At 40.4% G+C, this 27,610-nt stretch overlaps 1 protein-coding gene and 2 pseudogenes across 1 annotated transcript; 2 read left to right on the top strand and 1 right to left on the bottom strand.

Annotated features, from left to right (window-relative positions):
* Positions 1–5,996: 5,996 nt before the first annotated feature.
* Positions 5,997–18,938, bottom strand: LOC119542937 (annotated as a pseudogene).
* A 2,376-nt stretch (positions 18,939–21,314) lies between these two features.
* On the top strand, positions 21,315–23,935 carry LOC119542331 (NF-kappa-B-activating protein-like). Its single transcript, XM_037847020.1, has one exon. The coding sequence runs from the start codon at positions 21,341–21,343 to the stop codon at positions 22,589–22,591; it is 1,251 nt and encodes a 416-aa protein (XP_037702948.1). The 5' UTR covers positions 21,315–21,340; the 3' UTR covers positions 22,592–23,935.
* Positions 23,936–26,173: 2,238 nt separating this feature from the next.
* On the top strand, positions 26,174–26,797 carry LOC119542333 (annotated as a pseudogene).
* The last annotated feature ends 813 nt before the right edge of the window (positions 26,798–27,610 follow it).

Here is a 27,610-nt window from a genome sequence, read left to right as displayed (position 1 = left end):
GCTCCTGCCTCTCAATTCATGCTGCTTCTTTGATCCTTAATCGTGTATACTGTATCCCATCTTTTAAAAAATTCTAGATTTTACTTACTGCCCTGGCAATTTATAATAGCCTACATTTTCCTCATCTTCCTTTTACTTTCTTGCTGTCTGCCCATCTCTACTAGAAATGCTCTAAGGATATTAGCAATGTCCAAATCAAATGAACACTTATTAGTCGTTTTCTTACAGACTTCACTATTGACCATAATAGTACATTTTGTTCACTTTCTGCATCCCTGTGCCTATTATTCATTGTTGCTGTTGCTATGTTTGAAACTCTCTCCTCCTTTGGCTCCCATTACATCATCTCTTCTGGTACCCCAGTTACCTTTTTGCTGCTCTCACTGTATCTTAGCCTTGACAGTCACTCAATTTCCTCCCTGGGAGTAGGGCACAAAGAGATATTTACCATCTGAGGATCCTCCTCAGCTTTCAGGTAGAATGGTGCAGAATAGTGGACTCTAAAACTCTGTACATAATTTGAGTGTCTCTGCAAATTGCTGTTAGCAAATTTCATCATCTGATAACTTTTCTGTACTCCTTTGGGATTTAAAATTCTTCACCATAACCACTGATATTATGCCTTAACTTGTGGTGTAGCCCTAGAGTCCTGCAATCATTTAGTTCTAGGGTGACTATTTCTGCTGGATCAGGCTTCAGGCTTCCTGCCATGTCCTGGAGCTGCTGCTGGAAATCTACAAGTCAGCACTGGAAATGAGTCAAATGATCTAACATAGTTTAAGCCTAGTCAATTAATTATACATCCTGGAGACCATCTGTAGCAAAGTAGCACAGGCCTCTACCAAAATCTTCTTTTGGGGGCTCTTCTACAGCCTATTCCCTTCTTCTCCAAAAGCCTAGAGATGACTTATCACCTGCCACAAACAACTTACTTGCCTGAAGCTTGTCAAGAGGTAGTTTGGTTTTCAGGTATCCTACCATCTTGTGATTTAGTACTAGATCAACAGTTTTCCAAGAGTGGTCCGTGGACCCCTGGGAGTCCTCAAGATACTTTCAGGGTGTCTGCAAGGTCAAAACTATGACCATAATAATAATGAGAAGTTATTTGCCTTTTTCACTATGTTGACATGATGGTACAAAAGAAATGATGGGTAAAACTGCTGGCCTCTTACCATGAATCGAGGCAGTGTCAACAAACTCTGCCAGTCACATTGCATTCTTCACTGCCACACACCCACACCAAAAAATAAAGTGCCAGTCTCACTTAAGAATGTCCTTGATGTGGACGAGTAGAAAAATAGGGATAAAAACTAAATAAAAAATAGGGTGGTGTGCCAGTTTGAATGTATTATGTGCCCCCAAATGCCATTATCTTTGATGTAATCTTGTGTGGGCAGACCTATCAGTGTTAATTAGTTTGTAATTCTCTGTTTCCATGGAGATGTGCCCCACCCAACTGTGGGTGATGACCCTGATTGGATAATTTCCATGGAGGTGTTGGCCCGCCCATTCAGGGTGGGTCTAAATTAATCACTGGAGCCATATAATGAGCTGACAAACAGAAGGAACTCAGTGCAGCTGTGAGTGACATTCTGAAGAGGAGCTACAGCCAAGAGGAACACTTTGAAGAAAGCACAGGAGCTGCAGATGAACAACAGTTTGAAGATGGCCGTTGAAAGCAGACTCCTGCTCTGGAGAAGCTAAGAAAAAACAAACACCCCAAGAGCAACTGAGAGACATTTTTGAGGAACTGCAGCCTAGAGAGGAACGTCCTGGGAGAAAGCCATTTTGAAATGAGAACTCCAGAGCAGATGCCAGCCACATGCCTTCCCAGCTAACAGAGGTTTTCCGGACACCACTGGCCATCCTCCAGTGAAGGTACCTGATTGCTGATGTGTTACCTTGGACACTTTATGGCCTTAAGACTGTAACTGTGTAACCAAATAAACCCCCTTTTATAAAAGCCAATCCATCTCCAGTGTTTGCATTCCAGCAGCATTAGCAAACTAGAACAGGTGGGATGGGAGGGATGGAATGATTGGGGTGTTCTTTTTTACTTTTATTTTTTATTCTTATTTTTATTGTTTGGTGTAAGGAAAATGTTCAAAACTTGATTGGGGTGATGAACACACAACTATATGATGGTACTGTGAATAGTTGATTGTACACCATGGATGATTGTATGGTGTATGAATACATCTCAATAAAACTGAATTTAAAAAAAAAAGACTGTCCTTGATGAAGCAGTAAAAATTTTTAATTTTATTAAATCTTGAACCTTGGGTGCATATTTTTCTTAATATTCTGACAAAATGAGAAGTATACATAAAGCATTTCTGCTTCATACTGATGTATGAAGACAGCCTCAAGAAAAAGCACTTCTGTTGTTTGAGTTGCCAGCTGAAGTAGCTGCTCTTTTTTCAGGGAACACCATTTTTAATTGGAAGAACAACCGACAGACACACTATGGTTATTCAGACTTGAATGTCTGGCAGAAATTTTCTTGAAAGTGAACAAAGTGAGCCTGTCACTTCTAGCAAAAAACTGACAGTATTTGTTGCAAATGATAATATTTGAGCTTGTATATTTGTATATTTTTCTGATGAGATAGGTAATGATAGTAATAGATGTGATCAGTTAAGACTGTATAATGAAATGTGTCAATATTTGGAAAATATACACAACTCCGTGAATGAAACAATGAAACAGAGTGTCAGAGTCAATAGATAGATACATACATACATACAAACACACATACAAACAATATAATGTGTTTGTATATACATATAACGTATATTATCTGTATATATATAATGAGCTTTATTATAGGACTTGGCTCACAGGACCACAGGGATTGGCAGGTCTGAACTCCATAAGGCAGGCCATAAGCTGGAAACTCTGATAAAGATGACACTGAATTCCGCAGGAGAACCTGGCTAGCTAATAAAGAGGTAGGCATTATTTCTGACTTCTGAAATCCTCAGTTCTGGCTTTTCAAACTGCCAACTGATTGAATGAAGAGACTCCTCACATTGCTGAGGGCATTCTCCTGTGCTGATTGTTGAAACAGTCAGCTATAGATATAATCAACTGATGATAGATAAAACTCCATCTACAAAATACTTTCACAATAACAATAAGGCCAGTGCTTGCTTAACCAAAAAACTGGACACCAAAACCTAGCCAAGGTGACACATGAATTTAGGCATCATACATGGTATGATAGACTAACTGACTTTTATGTAAGAGAAAATGAAAAATTCATCGACATATTTCCAATGCCCCAATGCCATTAACCCTAAAGAAACTACCACCTGTCCAGTTTTTATTTAGTATCAAAGAAGAAAATCCACAATTTTCAAAAAAGGCTATAAAATACTCCTCCCTATTCCAACTACATTGTTCATGAGGGTATTTTCTTCATGTAGTTTAGCCAAGACAATATATCACAACAGACTGAATGAAGAAGCAGATATGAAAATCCCTATTAAGCCAGACATGAAGGATTTTTGCAAATATACAAAACACTGCCACTCTTCTCAATAAATTTTTTGTTTTGGAAAACATAGTAGCTGACTAAAGTTTAGCCCTGGTTATTATGAGTTGCAATACTCCTTAGGAGTTATTTTCCAAACTACTTTGTAAATGGTTCCGGTTCCTAAGTGAAACCAACTTCTTTATTCCTTCTAGCAACATATATTCCCCTGACAATTCTCCAAGCAAGGTTTCCTAAATTTTTCAATGATCTGTGGTATTACATGGTCCCATAATCTCGTCTACCTCTTTTAGCCTTAAAACACATGATCATCTTGATTGAAAGAAAAAAGACATTTGACAAAATCCAGCACCCCTTCTTGATAACAACACGTAGAAATATAGGAATGGAAGGAAACTTCCTCAACATAATAAATGGCATATATGAAAGACTCACAGCTTACATCACACCCAATAATGAAAGACTTAAAGCTTTCATTAAGATCAGGAACAAGACAAGGATGCACACTGTCACCATTGTGATGCAATATTGTACAGGATGTTCTAGCTAGAGCAGTTAGGCAAGAAACAGAAATAAAAGGCACCCAAATTGGAAAGGAAGGAGTAAAACTTTCACTATTTGCAGAGAACATGAGCATATATATAGAAAAGTTCCAAAACAACTACAACAAAGCCACAGGAGCTAATAAATGAGTTCAGCAATGTGGCAGGATACAAGATCAACATGCAAAAATCAGCAGCATTTCTATAAACTAGTAATGAGCAATCTGATAAGGAAATCAAGAAAAAAATTCCATTCACAAAAGCAACCAAAAGAATCAAATATCTAGGAATCAATTTAATCAACTATGTAAAGGACTTGTACACAGAGAACTGCAAAACATTGCTTAAAGAAATCAAAGAAGACCTAAATAAATGGAAGGACATTCTGTTTTCAAGAATTGGAAGACTAAATATCATTAAGATGTCAATTCTACTCAAGTGGATTTACAAATTCAATGCAATCCCAATCAAAATTCCAACAACCTTCTTTGCAGAAATGGAAATACCAATCATCAAATTTATATGGAAGGGCAAGGGGCCCCAAATGCTAAAGCCACCTTGATAAAAAAGAATAAAGTTGAAGGACTCACACTCTTTTACTTTAAAGCATACTACAAAGTTTCAATGATCAAAACAACATGGTAGTATCATAAAGATAAATATATTGACCAATGGAATTGAATTGAGAGTTCAGAAACAGACCTTCACATCTACAGCCAATTGATATTAGACAAGGCTGCCAAGTCCACTCAACTGGGACAGAACAGTCTCTTCAACAAATAGTGCTGGGAGAACTGGATATCCATATCCAAAAGAATGAAAGAGGACCCCTATCTCACACCATATATAAAAATTAACTCAAAATAGATCACAGACATAAATGTAAGAACAAGAACCATAAAACTTCTAGAAGAAAATGTAGGGAGGCATCTTCAAGATTTGTGGTAGGCAATAGTTTATTAGAATTTACATCCAAAGCATGAGCACCAAAAGAAAACATAGATAAATGGGACCTCCTCAAAATTAAAAACTTATGTGCATCAAAGGACTTTGTCAAGAAGGTGAAAATACAACCAAATCAATGTGAGAAAATGTTTGGAAATCACATATCTGATAAGGGTTTTATATCCAGAATATATATAAAGAAATCCTACAGCTCAACAATAAAACAAACAACCCAATTTAAAAATGAGCAAAAGATCTGAATAGACATTTCTCCAGAGCAGATATGTACATGGCTGAAAAGCACATGAAAAGATGCTCAACATCAATAGCTATTAGGGAAATGCAAATCAAAAACCAGGGGGGTGAATCTCCCTGGAAACATGAAATATGACTTCTGGGGAGGAATGTAGACCTGGCATCGTGGGATGGAGAACATCTTCTTGACCAAAAGGGGGATGGGAAAGGAAATGAAAAAAGCTTCAGTGGCAGAGAGATTCCAAAAGGAGCTGAGAGGTCACTCTGGTGGGCACTCTTACGCACAATTTAGACAACCCTTTTAGGTTCTAAAGAATTGGGGTAGCTGGTGGTGGATACCTAAAACTATCAAACTACAACCCAGAACCCATGAATCTCAAAGACAATTGTATAAAAATGTAGCTTATGAGGGGTGACAATGGGATTAGGAAAGCCATAAGGACCACACTCCACTTTGTCTAGTTTATGGATGGATGAGTAGAAAAATAGGGGAAGGAAACAAACAAACAAACAAAGGTACCCAGTGTTCTTTTTTACTTCAATTGCTCTTTTTCACTTTAATTATTATTCTTGTTATTTGTGTGTGTGTGCTAATGAAGGTGTCAGGGATTGATTTAGGTGATGAATGTACAACTATGTAATGGTACTGTGAACAATCGAATGTATGATTTGTTTTGTATGACTGCGTGGTATGTGAATATATCTCAATAAAATGAAGATTAAAAAAAAAGAAATCAATAACAAAAGAGAAACTGGAAAATACACAAGTATGTGGAAATTAAACAACGTTCTTAAACAACCAATTAGTCACAGAAGAAATCACAAGGGTAATTGGGAAACACTTTGACATAAACAGAAATGATGACATTGGCCTTTTCGTTAGCCCAGACCACATCACAGAGGGGCAAGATGGAGACTCCCAGTCCAATGGCAGGGCCATTCACTGCTACAGTAATTGTCTTCTTAAACTGGATAAAAGGATTCAGAAAGTTTCTGACAGCTTCTGCCATTTTAGTGCTTTCTTTTACTCTGTCATCTCTTAAAAATGCTGGATAAAATACATAAAATTGAGCCTGCAGTGGAAGAGGCTGCCAACGGTGCTGAGCAGCATGAGCTTGCTGTCATCGGCCATCACTGTGTGTGCAGGATGCTTTGCACTCCTTTCATTACCTTGGGATTTAGTGAATTATTCTCTGACAACCTTGTTGATAAGATGTGGGTGAAACCATCCTGCTTCCTGACAACAATGTCCCTGTATTGGTAGGCAGTCTCTGTTTGCCTCACACTGAAACATGTCCACTTGTTGAAAAGCTCACCTCTTCTGTCATCAATAAATTTTCTTTTCCTGGCCAACAACAAAAAAATAGATTGGAGTGATGAATGCACAACTATATGATGGTACTGTGAACAATTGATTGTACACTTTGGATAATTGTATGGTATGTGAATATATCTCAATAAAATTGAATTAAAAATTTAAAAAAAGGGAACTAAGGAAAAAAAAAAACACAATGACATATCATCTCACACCTACTAGAATGGCCACTATTTAAAAAAAAAACAAAACAGTAAACTACAAGTGTTGAAGAGGACGTGGATAAATAGGAACACTCATTCACTGCTAGTGGGAATGTAAAATGGTGTAGCCACTGTGGAAGATACTCTGGCGGTTCCTCAGGAAGCTAAGTATAGAATTGCCATATGATCTGGCAATCCTGCTACTATAGCCAGAAAAACTGAAATCAGGGACCTGAACAGACATTTGCACAGCAACGTTTACAGCAGCATTATTCATAATTGCCAAAAGATGGAAGCAATCCAAGTACCCATGAACCGATGATTGGATACAGAAAATGTGGTATATACATACTACATACAATGGAATATTAAGAAAGAATGAAGTCCTGAATTGGCGATGACATGGATGAACCTTGAGGACATTATGTTGATGAAATAAGCCAGACACAAAGGGACAAATATTATATGATCTCACAATTATGAAATAATTATAATAAACAATCTCATAGAGATGGAGATAGAATCGAGACTATAGGTTACCAGGTGATAGACTGAGGTTAGAGAATGGGGAGTTGATGCTTACCTTGTATAGAATTTCTATTTAGACTGATGGTAAAGGTTTGGAAATGGATGGTGGTAATGTTAGCACTTTATTGTGAGTGTAGTCAATAGCACTGAACCAAACAGGTGAATGTGGTTAAAACTTTAGGATGTATATATTACTAGAAAAAATTAAAAGATAAAACATAGGACTGTACAGCACAGAGACCCTATTGTAGATGATGGACGATAGTTAATAGTACAAGTAAGGATGTTCTTTCATGGGTTACAACAAATATATGACAAAGTGGTAATAACAGAATATATATGGAAAAAATACATCTAATGTAAATAATGGACAAAACTATTTTAATAATCTTTCATCAGTTTTAACAATGGTAACTACTGTTTAAAAAATAATGCAATTTTTTTAAGTGCTATCATCAATAGTAACAAAAACGTTCTACACCAATGCAAGGTGTTGGTGGTGGGGTTGGTGTACAGAAATCTTATATTTAATACATGATTGTTTTATAAACACACAACTTCTCTAATAAATAAATAAGAACGCATGGTGGGGGTAGGGGTGGGAATAGCGGAAGCGTAGTTTACACATGTAAGGTTTATGATACATATTAGATATCTAAGTGAAGAAGAGGAGAAAGAAGAGAGAGAAGGAGAAGGAAAATAAACATGCTAAGATGATCATTTTATCATGGCTCAAAGGTGGGAACAAACAGATAGTCTCTAAATCCACAGTTCCCAAACTGTGCCTCAAGTCACCCTGGGACACCAGAGTGAACTCACAAGGAATGCATGGATCATTTCACCAAAGAGATAAAAAATGGCTAATAAGCACATGAAAAGATGCTCAACCTCACTAGAGAACCACAATGAGACCCCATTTACCCTAGCCTCTAGAAGAGCTATATTAAGTAGGACAGAGAGTAACGAAGATTTGTCAGGATGTAGAGAAACTGTAACCCTGGTACACTGCTGATGTGGATGTAAAATTGTACAGATCCTTTGCAAAACAGCAGTTTCTCAAAAAGTTAAAAATAAAAATACCATACAACCACTAAAGAAAATATATGTGGACACAAAGAATTGCATGTAAATCTTCACAGCAGCATAATTCATAATATCCCAAACTGGAAACCTCCTAGATGTCCACCAATGGATGAAAGGGTAAATAAAATGTGGTTATCACCAAACACAATGGAATATTATTCAGCAACAAAAAAGAACAAACTATTAATACTTGCTACAACTGCAAAAACATTATGTGAAGTGAGAGAGCACCAAAGATAGCAAAAGACCACATATTGTATGATTCTGTATGATATTGGGTCAATAAATGAATGAATAAACAAACTGTGGTGTCTCCAAACAACTGATTATTAGCAATAAGAATAAACAAATTACCTACATATTCAACAGCATGAATAACTCTCAAATGCATTATGCTACATTAACGAAGACAGATTAAGAAGGCTATGTAGTATATGATCCCATTTTTATGAAATTCTGAAAAAGGAAAAATTAGAGGGACAGAAATTAGGTCAGTGGTTGCCTAGGGCAAGGGGTAAGGAATCAGTGAACTTGAATGAAACACGGAGAGGGGAAAAAGACTCAAGGAAAGTGAACAGAGTTCAGTGACCTGTGCTACAGAATTAAAGGTCTAATATATGTGTAAATAGGGGCTCAAAAGTAGAACAGAGAGATATTGGCACAGAAAAAAATATTTACAGTTAAAATGAACAAAAGTTTTCCAAATTTGGTGAAAAGTCTGAACCCATGGGTCCAAAGAAGCTCAACAAACTCCAAACATGATTAAAACAAGTAAAGTTGTACCTAGACACATCACAAACTGTTGAAAAAGAAAGAGAAAATAATATCCTCAAAGCAGCTGAGAAAAATAGAAACAATATATACAGGGAACAGTGATAAGAAATTCTTCTTTTCTTCAGAAGCAGGCGAAGTGGAAGTCAATCGAACAACATCTATAAAGTGTTGAAAGAAAAAAACATCTAAAACTCCAAGACCAGCAAAAATCTTCTTTAAAATGAAGACACTTTCAGATAAACAACAGATGAGAAAATTCATCACCAGATGACCTGCATTACAAGAAATGCCAAAGGAATTTCTTCAGGCTAAAGGAAAATGATACCAGGTGGAAAGTCTGAGTCATCGTAAGGAATAAAGAGCAATGGGAATGGTAAAAGATATAAAAGATATTTTTCTCATTTCTTAAATTCTTTACAAGACAACTGACTGTTTCAAGGAAAACTAATTATAGTATATTGTGTATAACATATGGAGAAGAAAAATATATGAAAATAATAGCACAAAAGATTGGAAGGAAGTAAATGACAATATACTGCTTGCAGTGGTTTGAAGCTATAATGCACCCCCAGAAAAAGCCATGTTCTTTTAATCCATTCCTGTGGGTATAGACCTGTTGTAGGTGGGATCTTTTGGTTAGGTTATTTCAATTGAGATATGTCCCACCCTATTCAGGGTGGGTCTTAGTCCCTTTACTGGAGCCCTTTGTAAGAGGATAAAGAACACACGGGGGGGGGGCGGGGCAAGATGGAAGACTGGTGAGCTGTATGTTTTAGTTACTCCTCCAGGAAAGTAGGTAGAAAGCCAGGAACTGCGTGGACTGGACACCACAGAGCAACCTGTCTTTGGGCATACTTCATACAACACTCATAAAAATGTCGAACTGCTGAGATCAGCGAAATCTGTAAGTTTTTGCGGCCAGGGGACCCGCGCCCCTCCCTGCCAGGCTCAGTCCCGTGGGAGGAGGGGCTGCCAGCTCCGGGAAGGAGAAGGGAGAACTGCAGTGGTAGCCCTTCTCGGAAACTCATTCTACTGATTCATACTCCAACCATAGATAGACTGAGACCAGACACCAGAGAATCTGAGAGCTGCCAGCCCAGCAGAGAGGAGACAGGCATAGAAAAAAAAAAATAACGCGAAAAACTCCAAAATAAAAGCAGAAGATTTTTGGAGTTCTGGAGAACACAGAAAGGGGAAGGGCGGAGCTCAGGCCTTGAGGCGCATATGCAAATCCCGAAGAAAAGCTGATCTCTCTGCCCTGTGGACCTTTCCTTAATGGCCCTGGTTGCTTGGTCTCTTAGCATTTCAATAACCCATTAGATCTCTGAGGAGGACCCTTTTTTTTTTTTTTTTTTTTTTTAATCCTTTTTTCTTTTTCTAAAACAATTACTCTAAGAAGCCCAATACAGAAAGCTTCAAAGACTTTCAATTTGGGCACGTCAAGTCAAGAGCAGAACTAAGAGAGCTCTGAGACAAAAGGCAATAATTCAGTGGCTGAGAAAATTCACTAAACACCACAACTTCCCAAGAAAACGGGGGTGTCCGCTCACAGCCACCATCCTGGTGGACAGGAAACACTCCTGCCCATCGCCAGCCCCATAGCCCAGAGCTGCCCCAGACAACCCAGTGTGACGGAAGGGCTTCAAATAACAGGCACACACCACAAAACTGGGTGTGGACATTAGCCTTCCCTGAAACCTCAGCTGATTGTCCCAGAGTTGGGAAGGTGGAGCAGTGTGAATTAACAAAGCCCCATTCAGCCATCATTTGAGCAGACTGGGAGCCTCCCTACACAGCCCAGCAGCCCAGAACTGCCCTGAGGGGACGGCACTCACCTGTGACATAGCACAGTCACCCCTCAACAGAGGACCCGGGGTGCACAGCCTGGAAGAGGGGCCCACTTGCAAGTCTCAGGAGCCATACGCCAATACCAAGGACTTGTGGGTCAATGGCAGAGACAAACTGTGGCAGGACTGAACTGAAGGATTAGACTATTGCACCAGCTTTAAAACTCTAGGATCACCAGGGAGATTTGATTGTTAGGGCCACCCCCCCTCCCCGACTGCCCAGAAACACGCCCCACATACAGGGCAGGCAACACCAACTACACACGCAAGCTTGGTACACCAATTGGGCCCCACAAGACTCACTCCCCCACTCACAAAAAGGCTAAGCAGGGGAGAACTGGCTCGTGGAGAACAGGTGGCTCGTGGACGCCACCTGCTGGTTAGTTAGAGAAAGTGTACTCCACGAAGCTGTAGATCTGATAAATTAGAGATAAGGACTTCAATAGGTCTACAAACCCTAAAAGAACCCTATCAAGTTCAGCAAATGCCACGAGGCCAAAAACAACAGAAAATTATAAAGCATATGAAAAAACCAGACGATATGGATAACCCAAGCCCAAGCACCCAAATCAAAAGACCAGAAGAGACACAGCACCTAGAGCAGCTACTCAAAGAACTAAAGATGAACAATGAGACCATAGTACGGGATATGAAGGAAATCAAGAAGACTCTAGAAGAGCATAAAGAAGACATTGCAAGACTAAATAAAAAAATGGATGATCTTATGGAAATTAAAGAAACTGTTGACCAAATTAAAAACATTCTGGACACTCATAGTACAAGACTAGAGGAAGTTGAACAACGAATCAGTGACCTCGAAGATGACAGAAGGGAAAATGAAAGCATAAAAGAAAGAATGGGGAAAAAAATTGAAAAAATCGAAATGGACCTCAGGGATATGATAGATAATATGAAACGTCCAAATGTAAGACTCATTGGTGTCCCAGAAGGGGAAGAAAAGGGTAAAGGTCTAGGAAGAGTATTCAAAGAAATTGTTGGGGAAAACTTCCCAAATCTTCTAAACAACATAAATACACAAATCATAAATGCTCAGCGAACTCCAAATAGAATAAATCCAAATAAACCCACTCCAAGACATATACTGATCACACTGTCAAACACAGAAGAGAAGGAGCAAGTTCTGAAAGCAGCAAGAGAAAAGCAATTCACCACATACAAAGGAAACAGCATAAGACTAAGTAGCGACTACTCAGCAGCCACCATGGAGGCAAGAAGGCAGTGGCACGATATATTTAAAATTCTGAGTGAAAAAAATTTCCAGCCAAGAATACTTTACCCAGCAAAGCTCTCCTTCAAATTTGAGGGAGAGCTTAAATTTTTCACAGACAAACAAATGCTGAGAGAATTTGCTAACAAGAGACCTGCCCTACTGGAGATACTAAAGGGAGCCCTACAGACAGAGAAACAAAGACAGGACAGAGAGACTTGGAGAAAGGTTCAGTACTAAAGAGATTCGGTATGGGTACAATAAAGGATATTAATAGAGAGAGGGGAAAAATATGGCAAACATAAACCAAAGGATAAGATGGCTGATTCAAGAAATGCCTTCACGGTTATAACGTTGAATGTAAATGGATTAAACTCCCCAATTAAAAGATATAGATTCGCAGAATGGATCAAAAAAAATGAACCATCAATATGTTGCATACAAGAGACTCATCTTAGACATAGGGACACAAAGAAACTGAAAGTGAAAGGATGGAAAAAAATATTTCATGCAAGCTACAGCCAAAAGAAAGCAGGTGTAGCAATATTAATCTCAGATAAAATAGACTTCAAATGCAGGGATGTTTTGAGAGACAAAGAAGGCCACTACATACTAATAAAAGGGGCAATTCAGCAAGAAGAAATAACAATCGTAAATGTCTATGCACCCAATCAAGGTGCCACAAAATACATGAGAGAAACACTGGCAAAACTAAAGGAAGCAATTGATGTTTCCACAATAATTGTGGGAGACTTCAACTCATCACTCTCTCCTATAGATAGATCAACCAGACAGAAGACCAATAAGGAAATTGAAAACCTAAACAACCTGATAAATGAATTAGATTTAACAGACATATACAGGACATTACATCCCAAATCACCAGGATACACATACTTTTCTAGTGCTCACGGAACTTTCTCCAGAATAGATCATATGCTGGGACATAAAACAAGCCTCAATAAATTTAAAAAGATTGAAATTATTCAAAGCACATTCTCTGACCACAATGGAATACAATTAGAAGTCAATAACCATCAGAGACTTAGAAAATTCACCAATACCTGGAGGTTAAACAACACACTCCTAAACAATCAGTGGGTTAAAGAAGAAATAGCAAGAGAAATTGCTAAATATATAGAGACGAACGAAAATGAGAACACAACATACCAAAACCTATGGGATGCAGCAAAAGCAGTGCTAAGGGGGAAATTTATAGCACTAAACGCATATATTAAAAAGGAAGAAAGAGCCAAAATCAAAGAACTAATGGATCAACTGAAGAAGCTAGAAAATGAACAGCAAACCAATCCTAAACCAAGTACAAGAAAAGAAATAACAAGGATTAAAGCAGAAATAAATGACATAGAGAACAAAAAAACAATAGAGAGGATAAATATCACCAAAAGTTGGTTCTTTGAGAAAATCAACAAGATTGACAAGCCCCTAGCTAGACTGACAAAATCAAAAAGAGAGAAGACCCATATAAACAAAATAATGAATGAAAAAGGTGACATAACTGCAGATCCTGAAGAAATTAAAAAAATTATAAGAGGATATTATGAACAACTGTATGGCAATAAACTGGACAATGTAGAAGAAATGGACAATTTCCTGGAAACATATGAACAACCTAGACTGACCAGAGAAGAAATAGAAGAACTCAACCAACCCATCACAAGCAAAGAGATCCAATCAGTCATCAAAAATCTTCCCACAAATAAATGCCCAGGGCCAGATGGCTTCACAGGGGAATACTACCAAACTTTCCAGAAAGAACTGACACCAATCTTACTCAAACTCTTTCAAAACACTGAAGAAAATGGAACACTACCTAACTCATTTTATGAAGCTAACATCAATCTAATACCAAAACCAGGCAAAGATGCTACAAAAAAGGAAAACTACCGGCCAATCTCCCTAATGAATATAGATGCAAAAATCCTCAACAAAATACTTGCAATTCGAATCCAAAGACACATTAAAAAAATCATACACCATGACCAAGTGGGGTTCATTCCAGGCATGCAAGGATGGTTCAACATAAGAAAAACAATCAATGTATTACAACACATTAAAAACTCCAAAGGGAAAAATCAATTGATCATCTCAATAGATGCTGAAAAAGCATTTGACAAAATCCAACATCCCTTTTTGATAAAAACACTTCAAAAGGCAGGAATTGAAGGAAACTTCCTCAACATGATAAAGAGCATATATGAAAAACCCACAGCCAGCATAGTACTCAATGGTGAGAGACTGAAAGCCTTCCCTCTAAGATCAGGAACAAGACAAGGATGCCCGCTGTCACCACTGTTATTCAACATTGTGCTGGAAGTGCTAGCCAGGGCAATCCGGCAAGACAAAGAAATAAAAGACATCCAAATTGGAAAAGAAGAAGTAAAACTGTCATTGTTTGCAGACGATATGATCTTATATCTAGAAAACCCTGAGAAATCGACGATACAGCTACTAGAGCTAATAAACAAATTTAGCAAAGTAGCGGGATACAAGATTAATGCACATAAGTCAGTAATGTTTCTATACGCTAGAAATGAACAAACTGAAGAGACACTCAAGAAAAAGATACCATTTTCAATAGCAACTAAAAAAATCAAGTACCTAGGAATAAACTTAACCAAAGATGTAAAAGACTTATACAAAGAAAACTACATAACTCTACTAAAAGAAATAGAAGGGGACCTTAAAAGATGGAAAAATATTCCATGTTCATGGATAGGAAGGCTAAATGTCATTAAGATGTCAATTCTACCCAAACTCCTCTACAGATTCAATGCAATCCCAATCAAAACTCCAACAACCTACTTTGCAGACTTGGAAAAGCTAGTTATCAAATTTATTTGGAAAGGGAAGATGCCTCGAATTGCTAAAGACACTCTAAAAAAGAAAAACGAAGTGGGAGGACTTACACTCCCTGACTTTGAAGCTTATTATAAAGCCACAGTTGTCAAAACAGCATGGTACTGGCACAAAGATAGACATATAGATCAATGGAATCGAATTGAGAATTCAGAGATAGACCCTCAGATCTATGGCCGACTGATCTTTGATAAGGCCCCCAAAGTCACTGAACTGAGCCATAATGGTCTTTTCAACAATTGGGGCTGGGAGAGTTGGATATCCATATCCAAAAGAATGAAAGAGGACCCCTACCTCACCCCCTACACAAAAATTAACTCAAAATGGACCAAAGATCTCAATATAAAAGAAAGTACCATAAAACTCCTAGAAGATAATGTAGGAAAACATCTTCAAGACCTTGTATTAGGCGGCCACTTCCTAGACTTTACACCCAAAGCACAAGCAACAAAAGAGAAAATAGATAAATGGGAACTCCTCAAGCTTAGAAGTTTCTGCACCTCAAAGGAATTTCTCAAAAAGGTAAAGACGCAGCCAACTCAATGGGAAAAAATTTTTGGAAACCATGTATCTGACAAAAGACTGATATCTTGCATATACAAAGAAATCCTACAACTCAATGACAATAGTACAGACAGCCCAATTATAAAATGGGCAAAAGATATGAAAAGACAGTTCTCTGAAGAGGAAATACAAATGGCCAAGAAACACATGAAAAAATGTTCAGCTTCACTAGCTATTAGAGAGATGCAAATTAAGACCACAATGAGATACCATCTAACACCGGTTAGAATGGCTGCCATTAAACAAACAGGAAACTACAAATGCTGGAGGGGATGTGGAGAAACTGGAACTCTTATTCACTGTTGGTGGGACTGTATAATGATTCAGCCACTCTGGAAGTCAGTCTGGCAGTTCCTTAGAAAACTAGATATAGAGCTACCATTCGATCCGGCGATTGCACTTCTCGGTATATACCCGGAAGATCAGAAAGCAGTGACACGAACAGATATCTGCACACCAATGTTCATAGCAGCATTATTCACAATTGCCAAGAGATGGAAACAACCGAAATGTCCTTCAACAGATGATGGATAAATAAAATGTGGTATATACACACGATGGAATACTACGCGTCAGTAAGAAGGAACGATCTCGTGAAACATATGACAACATGGATGAACCTTGAAGACATAATGCTGAGTGAAATAAGCCAGGCACAAAAAGAGAAATATTATATGCTACCACTAATGTGAACTCTCAAAAATGTAAAACAAATGGTTTATAATGTAGAATGTAGGGGAACTAGCAGTAGAGAGTAATTAAGAAAGGGGGAACAATAATCCAAGAAGAACAGATAAGCTTTTTAACGTTCTGGGGATGCCCAGAAATGACTATGGTCTGTTAATTTCTGATGGATATAGTAGGAACAAGTTCACAGAAAGGTTGCTATATTATGTAACTTTCTTGGGGTAAAGTAGGAACATGTTGGAAGTTAAGCAGTTATCTTAGGTTAGTTGTCTTTTTCTTACTCCCTTGCTATGGTCTCTTTGAAATGTTCTTTTATTGTATGTTTGTTTTCTTTTTAACTTTTTTTTTCATACAGTTGATTTGAAAAAAGAAGGGAAAGTTAAAAAAAAAAAAAAAAAGAAAAAAGACAAACAAGGAAAAAAAAAAAAAAATGATGTAGTGCCCCCTTGAGGAGCCTGTGGGGAATGCAGGGGTATTCGCCTACCCCACCTCCATGGTTGCTAACATGACCACAGACATAGGGGACTGGTGGTTTGATGGGTTGAGCCCTCTACCATAAGTTTTACCCTTGGGAAGACGGTTGCTGCAAAGGAGAGGCTAGGCCTCCCTGTATTTGTGCCTAAGAGTCTCCTCCTGAATGCCTCTTTGTTGCTCAGATGTGGCCCTCTCTCTCTGGCTAAGCCAACTTGAAAGGTGAAATCACTGCCCTCCCCCCTACGTGGGATCAGACACCCAGGGAAGTGAATCTCCCTGGCAACGTGGAATATGACTCCCGGGGAGGAATGTAGACCCGGCATCGTGGGATGGAGAACATCTTCTTGACCAAAAGGGGGATGTGAAAGGAAATGAAATAAGCTTCAGTGGCAGAGAGATTCCAAAACGAGCCGAGAGATCACTCTGGTGGGCACTCTTACGCACACTTTAGACAACCTTTTTTAGGTTCTAAAGAATTGGGGTAGCTGGTGGTGGATACCTGAAACTATTAAACTACAACCCAGAACCCATGAATCTCGAAGACAGTTGTATAAAAATGTAGCTTATGAGGGGTGACAGTGGGATTGGGAATGCCATAAGGACCAAACTCCACTTTGTCTAGTTTATGGATCGATGTGTAGAAAAGTAGGGGAAGCAAACAAACAGACAAAGGTACCTAGTGTTCTTTTTTACTTCAATTGCTCTTTTTCACTCTAATTATTATTCTTGTTATTTTTGTGTGTGTGCTAATGAAGGTGTCAGGGATTGATTTAGGTGATGAATGTACAACTATGTAATGGTACTGTAAACAATCGAAAGTACAATTTGTTTTGTATGACTGCGTGGTATGTGAAGATATCTCAATAAAATGATGATTAAAAAAAAAAAAAAAAAAAAAAAAAAAAAGAAGGGAAAGTTAAAAAAAAAAAAAGAAAGAAAGAAAGAAAAACAAGGAAAAAAAAATGATGTAGTGCCCCCTTGAGGAGCCTGTGGAGGATGCAGGGATATTCGCCTACCCCACCTCCATGGTTGCTAACATGACCACAGACATAGGGGACTGGTGGTTTGATGGGTTGAGCCCTCTACCATAAGTTTTACCCTTGGGAAGACGGTTGCTGCAAAGGAGAGGCTAGGCCTCCCTGTATTTGTGCCTAAGAGCCTCCTCCTGAGTGCCTCTTTGTTGCTCAGATGTGGCCCTGTCTCTCTAGCTAAGCCAACTTGAAAGGTGAAATCACTGCCCTCCCCCCTACGTGGGATCGGACACCCAGGGGGGTGAATCTCCCTGGCAGCGTGGAGTGTGACTCCCGGGGAGGAGTGTAGACCCGGCATCGTGGGACGGAGAACATCTTCTTGGCCAAGGGGGGGATGTGTGAGGAGATGGGATGGGCTTCGGTGGCAGAGGGATTCCAGGACGAGCCGAGAGGTCACTGGTGGGCACTCTTACGCACACTTTAGACAGCCCTTTTTGGGTTCTGAAGAATTGGGGTAGCTGGTGGTGAATGCCTGAAACTATCAAGCTACAGCCCAGAACCCATGAATCTCGAAGACAGATGTATAAAAATGTGGCTTGTGAGGGGTGGCGGTGGGATTGGGAAGGCCATGGGGACCACGCTCCACTTTGTCTAGTTTGTGGATGGATGAGTAGAAAATAGGGGAAGGAAACAAACAGACAAAGGTACCCAGTGTTCTTTTTTGCTTCGATTGCTCTTTTTCACTCTAATTATTATTCTTGTTATTTTTGTGTGTGTGCTAATGAAGGTGTCAGGGATTGATTTGGGTGATGGATGTACGGCTGTGTGATGGTGCTGTAAACAATCGAAAGTGCGATTTGTTTTGTGTGACTGCGTGGTATGTGAATATATCTCAATAAAATGATTAAAAAAAAAAAAAAAAAAGAACACACAGAAAAAAACAGGAGAGCTCAGAGAAGCTAAGAGACGAATTCAGACAAACACCCATGGAAGCTGAGAGAGGAAGCCACTGAAGCCAGAACTGAAAGCAACAAAATGCAGGAGAAGGACCAGCAGATGCCAGCCATTGTACCTTCCATGTGACAAAGGTGTCCCAGATGCCAGCAGCTTCTCTTCAGAGTCCTGTTTATGCCTTGAGTAGTACATTTTCACGGCCTAAAAACTGTAAATTGTAAGTTAATCCCCATTGTAAAAGCCAACCCATTTCTGGTCTGTTGCATTCTGGCAGCTTTAGCAAACAGAAACACCACTATAAGGTTCTTGCATTATATGCTGAGTGGCATAACTTCAATTCAAAGCAAAATGTAATAAATTAGGGACACATACTGTCAACCCTAGAGCAACCACTTAATCTGAGGTCAATCTGGACTATCATAAAATAAATCCAATCTCATAACATGGTTTTAAAAGAAAAGAAGTCCTTCATAATCCAGCCTCCATCTTCTCTCCTACTTCATCAATAACCATTCACTTTCCAAACCCTGCTAATAATCCTTAATCTCCATCCACAATGAACCATTATTCCTTGAACAAACGATGCCTTTTCACATGTCCTGAGTTGGTTTATGCCGTTTTCTTTCCTGGATTGTTCTTCCCTGCTCTTTACACCCTTAAATTTCCACTTATCCTTGGATTTTCCATTCAAATAAAATGAGAAAGTGCCCAATGATGACAAATATCTATTGAGATGGGTGTACCCCAGTCTTAAAGGCATCAGAAATACAATAACCAATTTGACACAAGTATGCACCTTAAAGAATGCAAAGTCACACCTTTCCTTTGTGGAGCTCATTTCTGCAGGCCCCAGTGCTGGGAAGAACCTGCATAGAAGACACATAGCTGAAAGCCTAGAGAAGAGGGGATGCTTCATGGGCTCCAATCTTAGAATTAAAAGCACACAGAAGATGCACAGCGCGTTCAATTACCATCAGAAAGGGGAATTAGGAGATGCTTATCAAGAATGTGACTGTATAATTTCAATTTCCCAATGTTGATTGACTTTTGGTTTCCTTTATTTCTTTTATCACAGTAATTAACAGTGTGAAGGCCTTAAAAACAAATAGGCAGTGCAAAGGTTGCCATCTCCTGTCAGAGCTACAAACGAGCTTGAGCTTTATGTGTTTCACAAGCGCCACCTGGTGGCACTTTTAACTGTGACAGCACCCTCACTAGCTTCCGTAAACCCTCTAGCCCCACTCCCATCCATTTGGGGAGGAAGCGATCTCCAGCCCCATCAGACCCATAGCACTCATCCCATTCCAAGACAAAGAACCCCGGGGCTTATTCTAACCTGGGAAGCAGTGCTGGTCGATCAGCTTCACAGAGCAGACATTATAATGTTCCATTGGCCCTCGCCGCGGCCCCTTTAAAGCGCCCACCGGGAGAGCCCACCCTCGAGCCTCATTTTCCAGGCCCGCGCTGCGCCTGAGCGCGCCCTGCCCAGCCCGGAAGTTGCGCCAGTATGTACAGGGACGGAGACTTCAACTTCTTTGAGAACTCCTCCAGCAACCCGTACGTGATCAGGAGGATCGAAGAGCTCAGCGAGGTGTTGAGGCGCTTCTCTCTAAAGAGCCAACCGCAGCAGTTGCCTTCGGGGGCTCCCCCGGGAGATGCCGAGCCCCCTCGCCGCCACCGGCTTACGACGCTACCACCCAGCAGCCTGGCCCCGTGCTCTGAGCACCTCGGCTTGGACGAAGCGCGCGCTTGCTAGGAAGGAGCAACCAGAAGTCACGGGATGTCCAAGGGGGGCTTTTAACACGAAAACCCGAACAAAACAGACCTGGAAAGGAATCGGGAAGAAAAGGAGATGAAGCAGGGAACAGAAGAAAACTAATGGATGACCTCGCAGGAGAGGGCAATGCACCCACGAAACTTGGTTAGGTTGTGGCAAACAGAATTATTCCGAAAATGAGAAACAATCTTGAAAAAAAACGGGGGGGGGGGGTTCCATAGAAATAAAGAATGGAATGAAAGAATGAGATGATGAAGTTGAGGATATTGCCCAGAAAGTAGGACAGAAGCACAGACTAGGAATGAAAAAATTTTAGAAAATTAGAGGGATCAATCCAAATACAACATCCAAATAGAAGGAATTTGAGAAAGCAAGAACCTGCCAACAGGAAGAAGAAATGACCTAAGAAACTAGAAAATATCCCAGGACCAAAACAGTTGAATTTCAGATTCAAAGGCTCTACTAAAGGCATGTTTCAAAGTTTTAGAAATGGGAGGTGAAAGTATTGTAAATGTTTTTAGAAAAGAAAAGCAGGCCATAGACACAGGATCAGGAACCAAACTACGATTGTCTATTCCAACTGCAGCTTTGCAGGTGAGAAGGCATTGATGCCATGACCCTGGAATTCTATACCCCACCAGACCTCTGTCCTGCTTGAAAGTGGACTAAAGACATTTTTGGGCATGCACAATCTCCCAGAGTGCATTTGCTTGCTCTGTTGAGAAGCCCTTCACTGAGAGTTTTAGGGAAGAATCAGGGATGGCTATATAGAAAACCAGGCTGCTTCTTCCGCGGCTTCGGGAACTCAGCGGCCGCGATGGCTCAGGTGTCCTGCTCGCGCAGCCCGGAGGCAGATGCCTTGGGCTCCACGAGAAAGCGTCGCAGTTCGTCGAAGAGTCCAAAGCCCAGCAAAGCCGCCCGCTCCCCGCGGAGCCGCCGCTCGCGCTCGCGCTCTTGCCCTCGGTCCGGGGACCGGAATGGCTTCGGGCATCAGCTGGGGGGCCTCAGCCAAGGCTCCCGAAACTATTCCTACCGCTCCCGCTCGCGGTCTTGTTCTCGAGAGCGCCCTTCTGGTCCCCGGGGCACCCCCTTCTCTTCAGCTTCCTCGTCCGCTTATTATGGCGGCTACTCGCGTCCCTACGGGGGCGATAAGCCGTGGCCTAGCCTCCTGGACAAGGAGAGGGAGGAGAGCCTGCGGCAGAAGAGATTAAGTGAAAGGGAGAGGACTGGAGAATTGGGAGCGCCTGAAGTATGGGGACTTTCTCCAAAGAATCCTGAACCAGACTCTGATGAACATACACCAGTGGAGGATGAAGAGCCAAAGAAAAGCACTACATCAGCTTCTACTTCAGAAGAAGAAAGAAAGAAGAAGAAGTCTAGTCATTCAAAAGAAAGGTCCAAGAAAAGAAGAAAGAAAAAATCATCCAAAAGAAAACACAGGAAGTATTCTGATGATAGTGACAGTGACTCTGATTCTGAAACAGACTCTAGTGACGAAGACACGAAAAGGAGAGCAAAGAAAGCCAAGAAAAAGGAAAAGAAGAAGAAACACAGATCGAAGAAATACAAGAAAAAGAAATCTAAGAAGAATAGAAAAGAAACCAGTGATTCAAGCTCTAAAGATTCCCAAGAAGAGTTTCTGGAGAATCCCTGGAAGGATCGATCGAAACCTGAAGAACCCTCAGATTTAATTGGACCAGAGGCTCCAAAAACACTTGCCTCTCAAGATGATAAACCTTTGAACTATGGCCATGCTCTCTTACCCGGTGAAGGTGCAGCTATGGCTGAATATGTAAAAGCTGGAAAACGTATCCCACGAAGAGGTGAAATTGGCTTGACAAGTGAAGAAATTGCATCATTTGAATGCTCAGGTTACGTAATGAGTGGTAGCAGGCATCGCCGAATGGAGGCTGTGCGACTGCGAAAAGAGAACCAGATATATAGTGCTGATGAGAAGAGAGCCCTTGCATCCTTTAACCAAGAAGAGAGACGTAAGAGAGAGAACAAGATTCTGGCCAGTTTTCGAGAGATGGTATACAGAAAGACCAAAGCAAAGGATGACAAATAAGGATTTTCTGGTTGTTCAGACATTTTTAACAACTAAAAAGAAAGTTTGGGTTCCACGCACACATACAAAATGATTATTATGATCTAAAAAAGCTTTATAGTGCTACTGTGCCTTCCATTTAATTCTTTCTGTCCTTCAATAAAAAGCTGCTCATTGATACAACTTTAACAAGTTCTTTAGGTGTTTTGGGATTGACCATAATAACTTTCTGGTTTAAAAATCCAAATTATGAATGACATCCTCCTGAATTGGGAGAGGTGTCATGGAGAGAAAGTGTCAATGAGATGAGAAACTTAAATCTCACACCATGAGACAGTGCTATGATTAGCGCTACATGATGCCCCCCCCCACCCACCGACACACAGTGGAACTTGTGGGAAATAGGTATTCCTCTGTTTTGCATGTATTATAAATGGACTTGATAGAAACATACAGGAAGCCACTTTTGCCAACCAAATGAAAGCATTACTAGAAAAGGCAAATCTGGAATTTGAAAATTGACTTGTATAGTACAGTATATAGTCTGCCCTAAATATGATGTTTTTGGGGTTTAGTCCCTACCTCCACCCCAAAACCAAAAATAAACCAAAAAGTGAAGTTGAATTGAATTGAAAATGTGAACATTTGTTTTTTAGAATTCTTAATAAGTCACTTAAAAATAGTTCTTTCAAATATAAAATCTTTGGAAGGCTACTGTTGTGCCGATATAAGTAGGTACTTTGATGATAGTACAACATCTAAAAAGAATGGGAGTCAACTATGGTCAGGAGTTTGATAGGGGAAAATATAATGAAGCAGTATTTTTACTCAGTTTCATAAGGATGAAGCTAATGTGATATTAAACATTTTTAAGTCCACCCTTTATGTAATAAGCAGATTTCATTTTAAAAATTGTTAAGCCTTTCAGTTTATTCTTTTACATCTGTCATTTAGTTTCATCTTTAACATTATGTAGAATCCCCTCACTTTATCGGTTTTATATGGCTATTATTGACTTTTAAGTTTGGGAGAAGTGGAAGATTGTGGGACTATGAGATCACAGTCTTTTTCCTTCCCTTATTTTGTTCAATTTTAGTTAGGTCATGGAGTGAAGGGGGAGAGGCAAATGGAAGTTTGGGCTATTTTTGTTAAGGCTGTTTTGTGCAGCATTATTATATGCCTAGGATAAACTTAAATTACGTGGGTAGTGGGGAAGTTCTGACTATGCCTCTCTCCTTGTAATAGCTTAAAGTGTTTTCTTTTTCCAAATTTTTTAAATAAGGCATTCATGTTTCAAAGTACAGTTCAAAAGTTTTACTGTTTAACCTATATTCTAAGAAATGTCTACCTTTAACCCACATTTAGCAGCATTTCTGACCCCTGAATTCAAAGTGATTTCCATTATCTATACCTAACCATAGTTGCTGCCTAGCCTAACAAAACTGTCGTTTCCAAATATGAAAGGAAACAAGGTCCGAAACTCATGAGTCTTAAGTCATCTACTTCCCTGTATTACAAAATCTAAATTTTGTAATCCCCATTTAAAGATTTTATTCTCTAAGAACATTTTTTTTGTTACTGGTTTCTAGAGACTGAATAAGTGTGTTCTCTTATTTTCAGTATGCGAGGTAGTTTAAATAAAACAATTTTGGGTAAAAAAAAAAAAAAAAAAAAAAGAAAACCAGGCTAATGAAAAAAAGATGACTGGAAGTCCCCCAAAATAGTTGTTCAAGGAAGAAGAAGGAAGCATATTTAATCATGCTGTTGGCTCAGCTGTTCTTACCTAGTTACATAATGATAATTCTATAAATACTGAGAATTGATTCAATCAAAGCTGTGATATGGTAAACATGGGACTATTGTGCGTGGTGGGGCCTGAGGGTGTGGGAGCCTGGTCTGCCCTAATAACAAGCTGCCATGCCCTTTCCAGTGGAAAACTGTGACCTGGCAACACAGCCCACTACTCAGAGCAGTGAGAACTCTGGGTGCATTGTGAGTGGCTGCCTCTGGGGGCCGGGGGTGGGTCGGAAAGGGGCTGCTGTTTTTCCTTGTAAGTTTCATAGTACTCTTTGACATTTGCACACGTTTTACTTTGAAAAAATCTGAATTAAAAAAGTAATTGCAGTTTTAACCCCACAATGACTGGGGTCTGTCAAAAGAACCTAGGACCCAAATGAAGGAATTCCCATTCATTGACCAAAGCTGGAATCATTTGAGCAAAATAAATAATGTAGTGGTGGATGTAACATGAGATATACAGTAAGTATGTAGGGGTCCATAATGGTGTAGAAAAATGATTGAACACATAGATAAACAGGGGAGAAGAACTCCAAATCATCCTTGTAGCTACTCGCCCCAAGGAGCCAGGGCTCAGCTCCCTACTCTGTGTAGGCTGCCTCAGTGGCGTCCTTCCAAAGAGAACAGCATGGAAGGGGGGACAAAGAGGAGCTTTACAGGGAGGAACCTGATAGACCCAACCTCAGGCAGTTGGTCAGAGTTGGCAGAGATGAGGCCCATTGCCAGCATGTGCCCTTGGTGGACTGGGTGAGAAGCCATCTTCCCCTCTGCAGTCTTCCTTCTAAAAACCCATGAGCCCAGTCTTATGAGATAAACATCAGACAAGTCCTAATAGAAGGGCACCCTGCTACATACCAGAGCAGGGCTCCTCCAACTGCCAGGACCATCCCCAACCAGGAAAGTGAGACCCTGTCCCAGCCAAGGGGAGCCTCAGGAGAGGTGGTGAAATGAAGGAACCTGGGATCTGGGCCCTGGGCTGGAAAAGCATGTTAGGTAAAAACAGGAAATCTGAGTATAGCATGGGCTGCAGTTAATATGATAATGTACCAATATTCATTCATTAATTGTAGCAAATGTCCCACATTAATGTAAAATGTTATTAAGGTGGGTGTGTGGGAACCCTGTACCATTGTCTCAGTTATTTCTGTAAATCTAAAATTGTTCTAAAGAATAGTTTATTAAAAAAATAATAATGATAGGGGTATACTGGGATTCTCTGTATAGGGTTTGGATTATTCTGCAGCTGTCCTGTAAGTTTGAAAGTATTTCAGAATAAAAAGTTTACCAACAACAACAAATAGTTCCATTGTTCTCCTGCGACTGCCAGTGATCCAGGTGGTCCAGGAGCCTCCAAATTTCATACCCCTGACTAAGCAAATCATTCAGGTCACCAAATGACTCAACTATGAAGGATTTGGTGGTGGTAGAGCCACTGGGTACACCAAAGACAGTAAGAGAGACAGTATCACAAAATGAAGGAAAGGCACCAACTTCTACTACAGTGTGTGCTTGTGCATGTATGTGTGTGTGTGGCATGGTTCTCAGAGTGAATGATAACTTTATACCATGCCAATGAAATATATCCAGAAATATGTCTGATATAAATATATCACGCATCTATTTGCATGAGAAACCAGAAATCAACATGAAAAGAAGAGAAAGAACAATGTGAAGTTAAGTCAGTGCCCCACTGTTACATGTTGTAAAAGATTTTTTCTTAAATGCTTTTTACATTTTGCTTACAAAAGCAAATGTGTGGGCCATCTCCGCAGACCCATTGCCTAGAGAGACACCAGAGAACCCATCATGGCCCTCTTCACATCCCTGGCCTCTGGTATCCTGTTGTTGCTGTGGTTGATAGCCCCCAGCAGAGCCTGCACCTATGCCCCACCCCACCCGCAGACAGCTTTCTGCAGCTCGGATCTCGTCATCAGGGCCAAGTTCGTGGGGCCCATGGAAGTCAATCAGACCGCCTTATACCAGCATTATGAGATCAAGATGATCAAGATGGTCAAAGAATTTAATGCCTTAGGGGATGCCCCTGATATCCGGTTCATCTACACCCCCGCCATGGAGAGCATCTGCGGATACTTCCACAGGTCCCAGAACCGCAGTGAGGAGCTTCTCATTGCTGGACAACTGCAGAACGGAAATTTGTACATCACTACCTGAAGCTTCGTGGTTCTCTGGAGCAGTCTGAGCTTTGCTCAGCACTGGGGCTTCACCAAGACCTACTCTGCTGACTGTGAGGAATGCACAGTGTTTCCTTGTTTATCCATCCCCTGGAAGCTGGAGAGCAATACTCATTGTCTGTGGACTGAACAGCTCCTCGCAGGCTCTGAGGAGGGCTTCCAGAGCCGCCACCTTGCTTGCCTGCCACGGGAGCCAGGGCTGTGCGCCCGGCAGTCCCTACTGCCCCAAATGGCCTGAATCCTGCCTCCAGCAGAAGCCTGAGCCTGCCCAGTGTTCACCCCCTTTCCAACTCCCAACTTTCTCCCAGATGATGAATAAAAAGAACTACCACACACACAAAAAAAAAAAGAAAGAAAAAAGCAAATGTGTATGTGTGTGTGTTTGTATATATGCTTTTCACAAACCTCTAGTTGGGGACAGAAATGTAGAATGTAGATGAAAGAAGACTGGCAAAATGTTGGAGCTGGGTAATGGCTAGGTACAATGTGGTTCCTTACACTATTATACTCTCTACTTTTACGTGTATTGGAAATTTATTACAATAAAAAAAGGGGGTTGGGTTTTTTTAAAACCAATTAAAACAAAAATAGTCAGTCTCCTAAAACCCTCACTAGTTGGGAAACAAAGTTCACCTCTGGCTGTACATTAGGATCAATGGGGAGTTTTCAAAGATTTTGCTGGGACATACCCCAAGCCAATTAAATCAGAATTTCTGGAAGTGCTTTAACCTCTCCTCCCACCCCACCCCAAGCCTCTGTTCTACTCAACACTGCAGCAGATGAGGATCCATCTCCAGAAGAGTTCGTGCACAAGCTCGACAGGGGGCTTTGCTAGGGACAGAGGAAGATTGTTAGCTACAGCCACTTCAGATGGAGGAGAAAGGGAAGTTCTAGAGAAAGACTAGCAGACTGGTCTAAATAAAGTCCACATCCCTGGGCATCCTGGAGGACTGTGCTGACGCAGATATCCTGACAGGGGGCAGTAAGAAACAATCCATTCAGAAAATTCAAAAGCTAGGACCTGGTGGAAGACAAAGAGTAGAGGGCAGGG

This window comes from Choloepus didactylus, chromosome 8 (genome assembly GCF_015220235.1).
Source record: "Choloepus didactylus isolate mChoDid1 chromosome 8, mChoDid1.pri, whole genome shotgun sequence".
Lineage (NCBI taxonomy): Eukaryota > Metazoa > Chordata > Mammalia > Pilosa > Megalonychidae > Choloepus > Choloepus didactylus.
This window is presented reverse-complemented; position numbering and strand designations above follow the sequence as displayed.

Excerpts from the sequence above, each read along its gene's own strand:
- LOC119542331 (XM_037847020.1), top strand. The coding sequence starts at position 21,341 with ATGGCTCAGGTGTCCTGCTCGCGCAGCCCGGAGGCAGATGCCTTGGGC.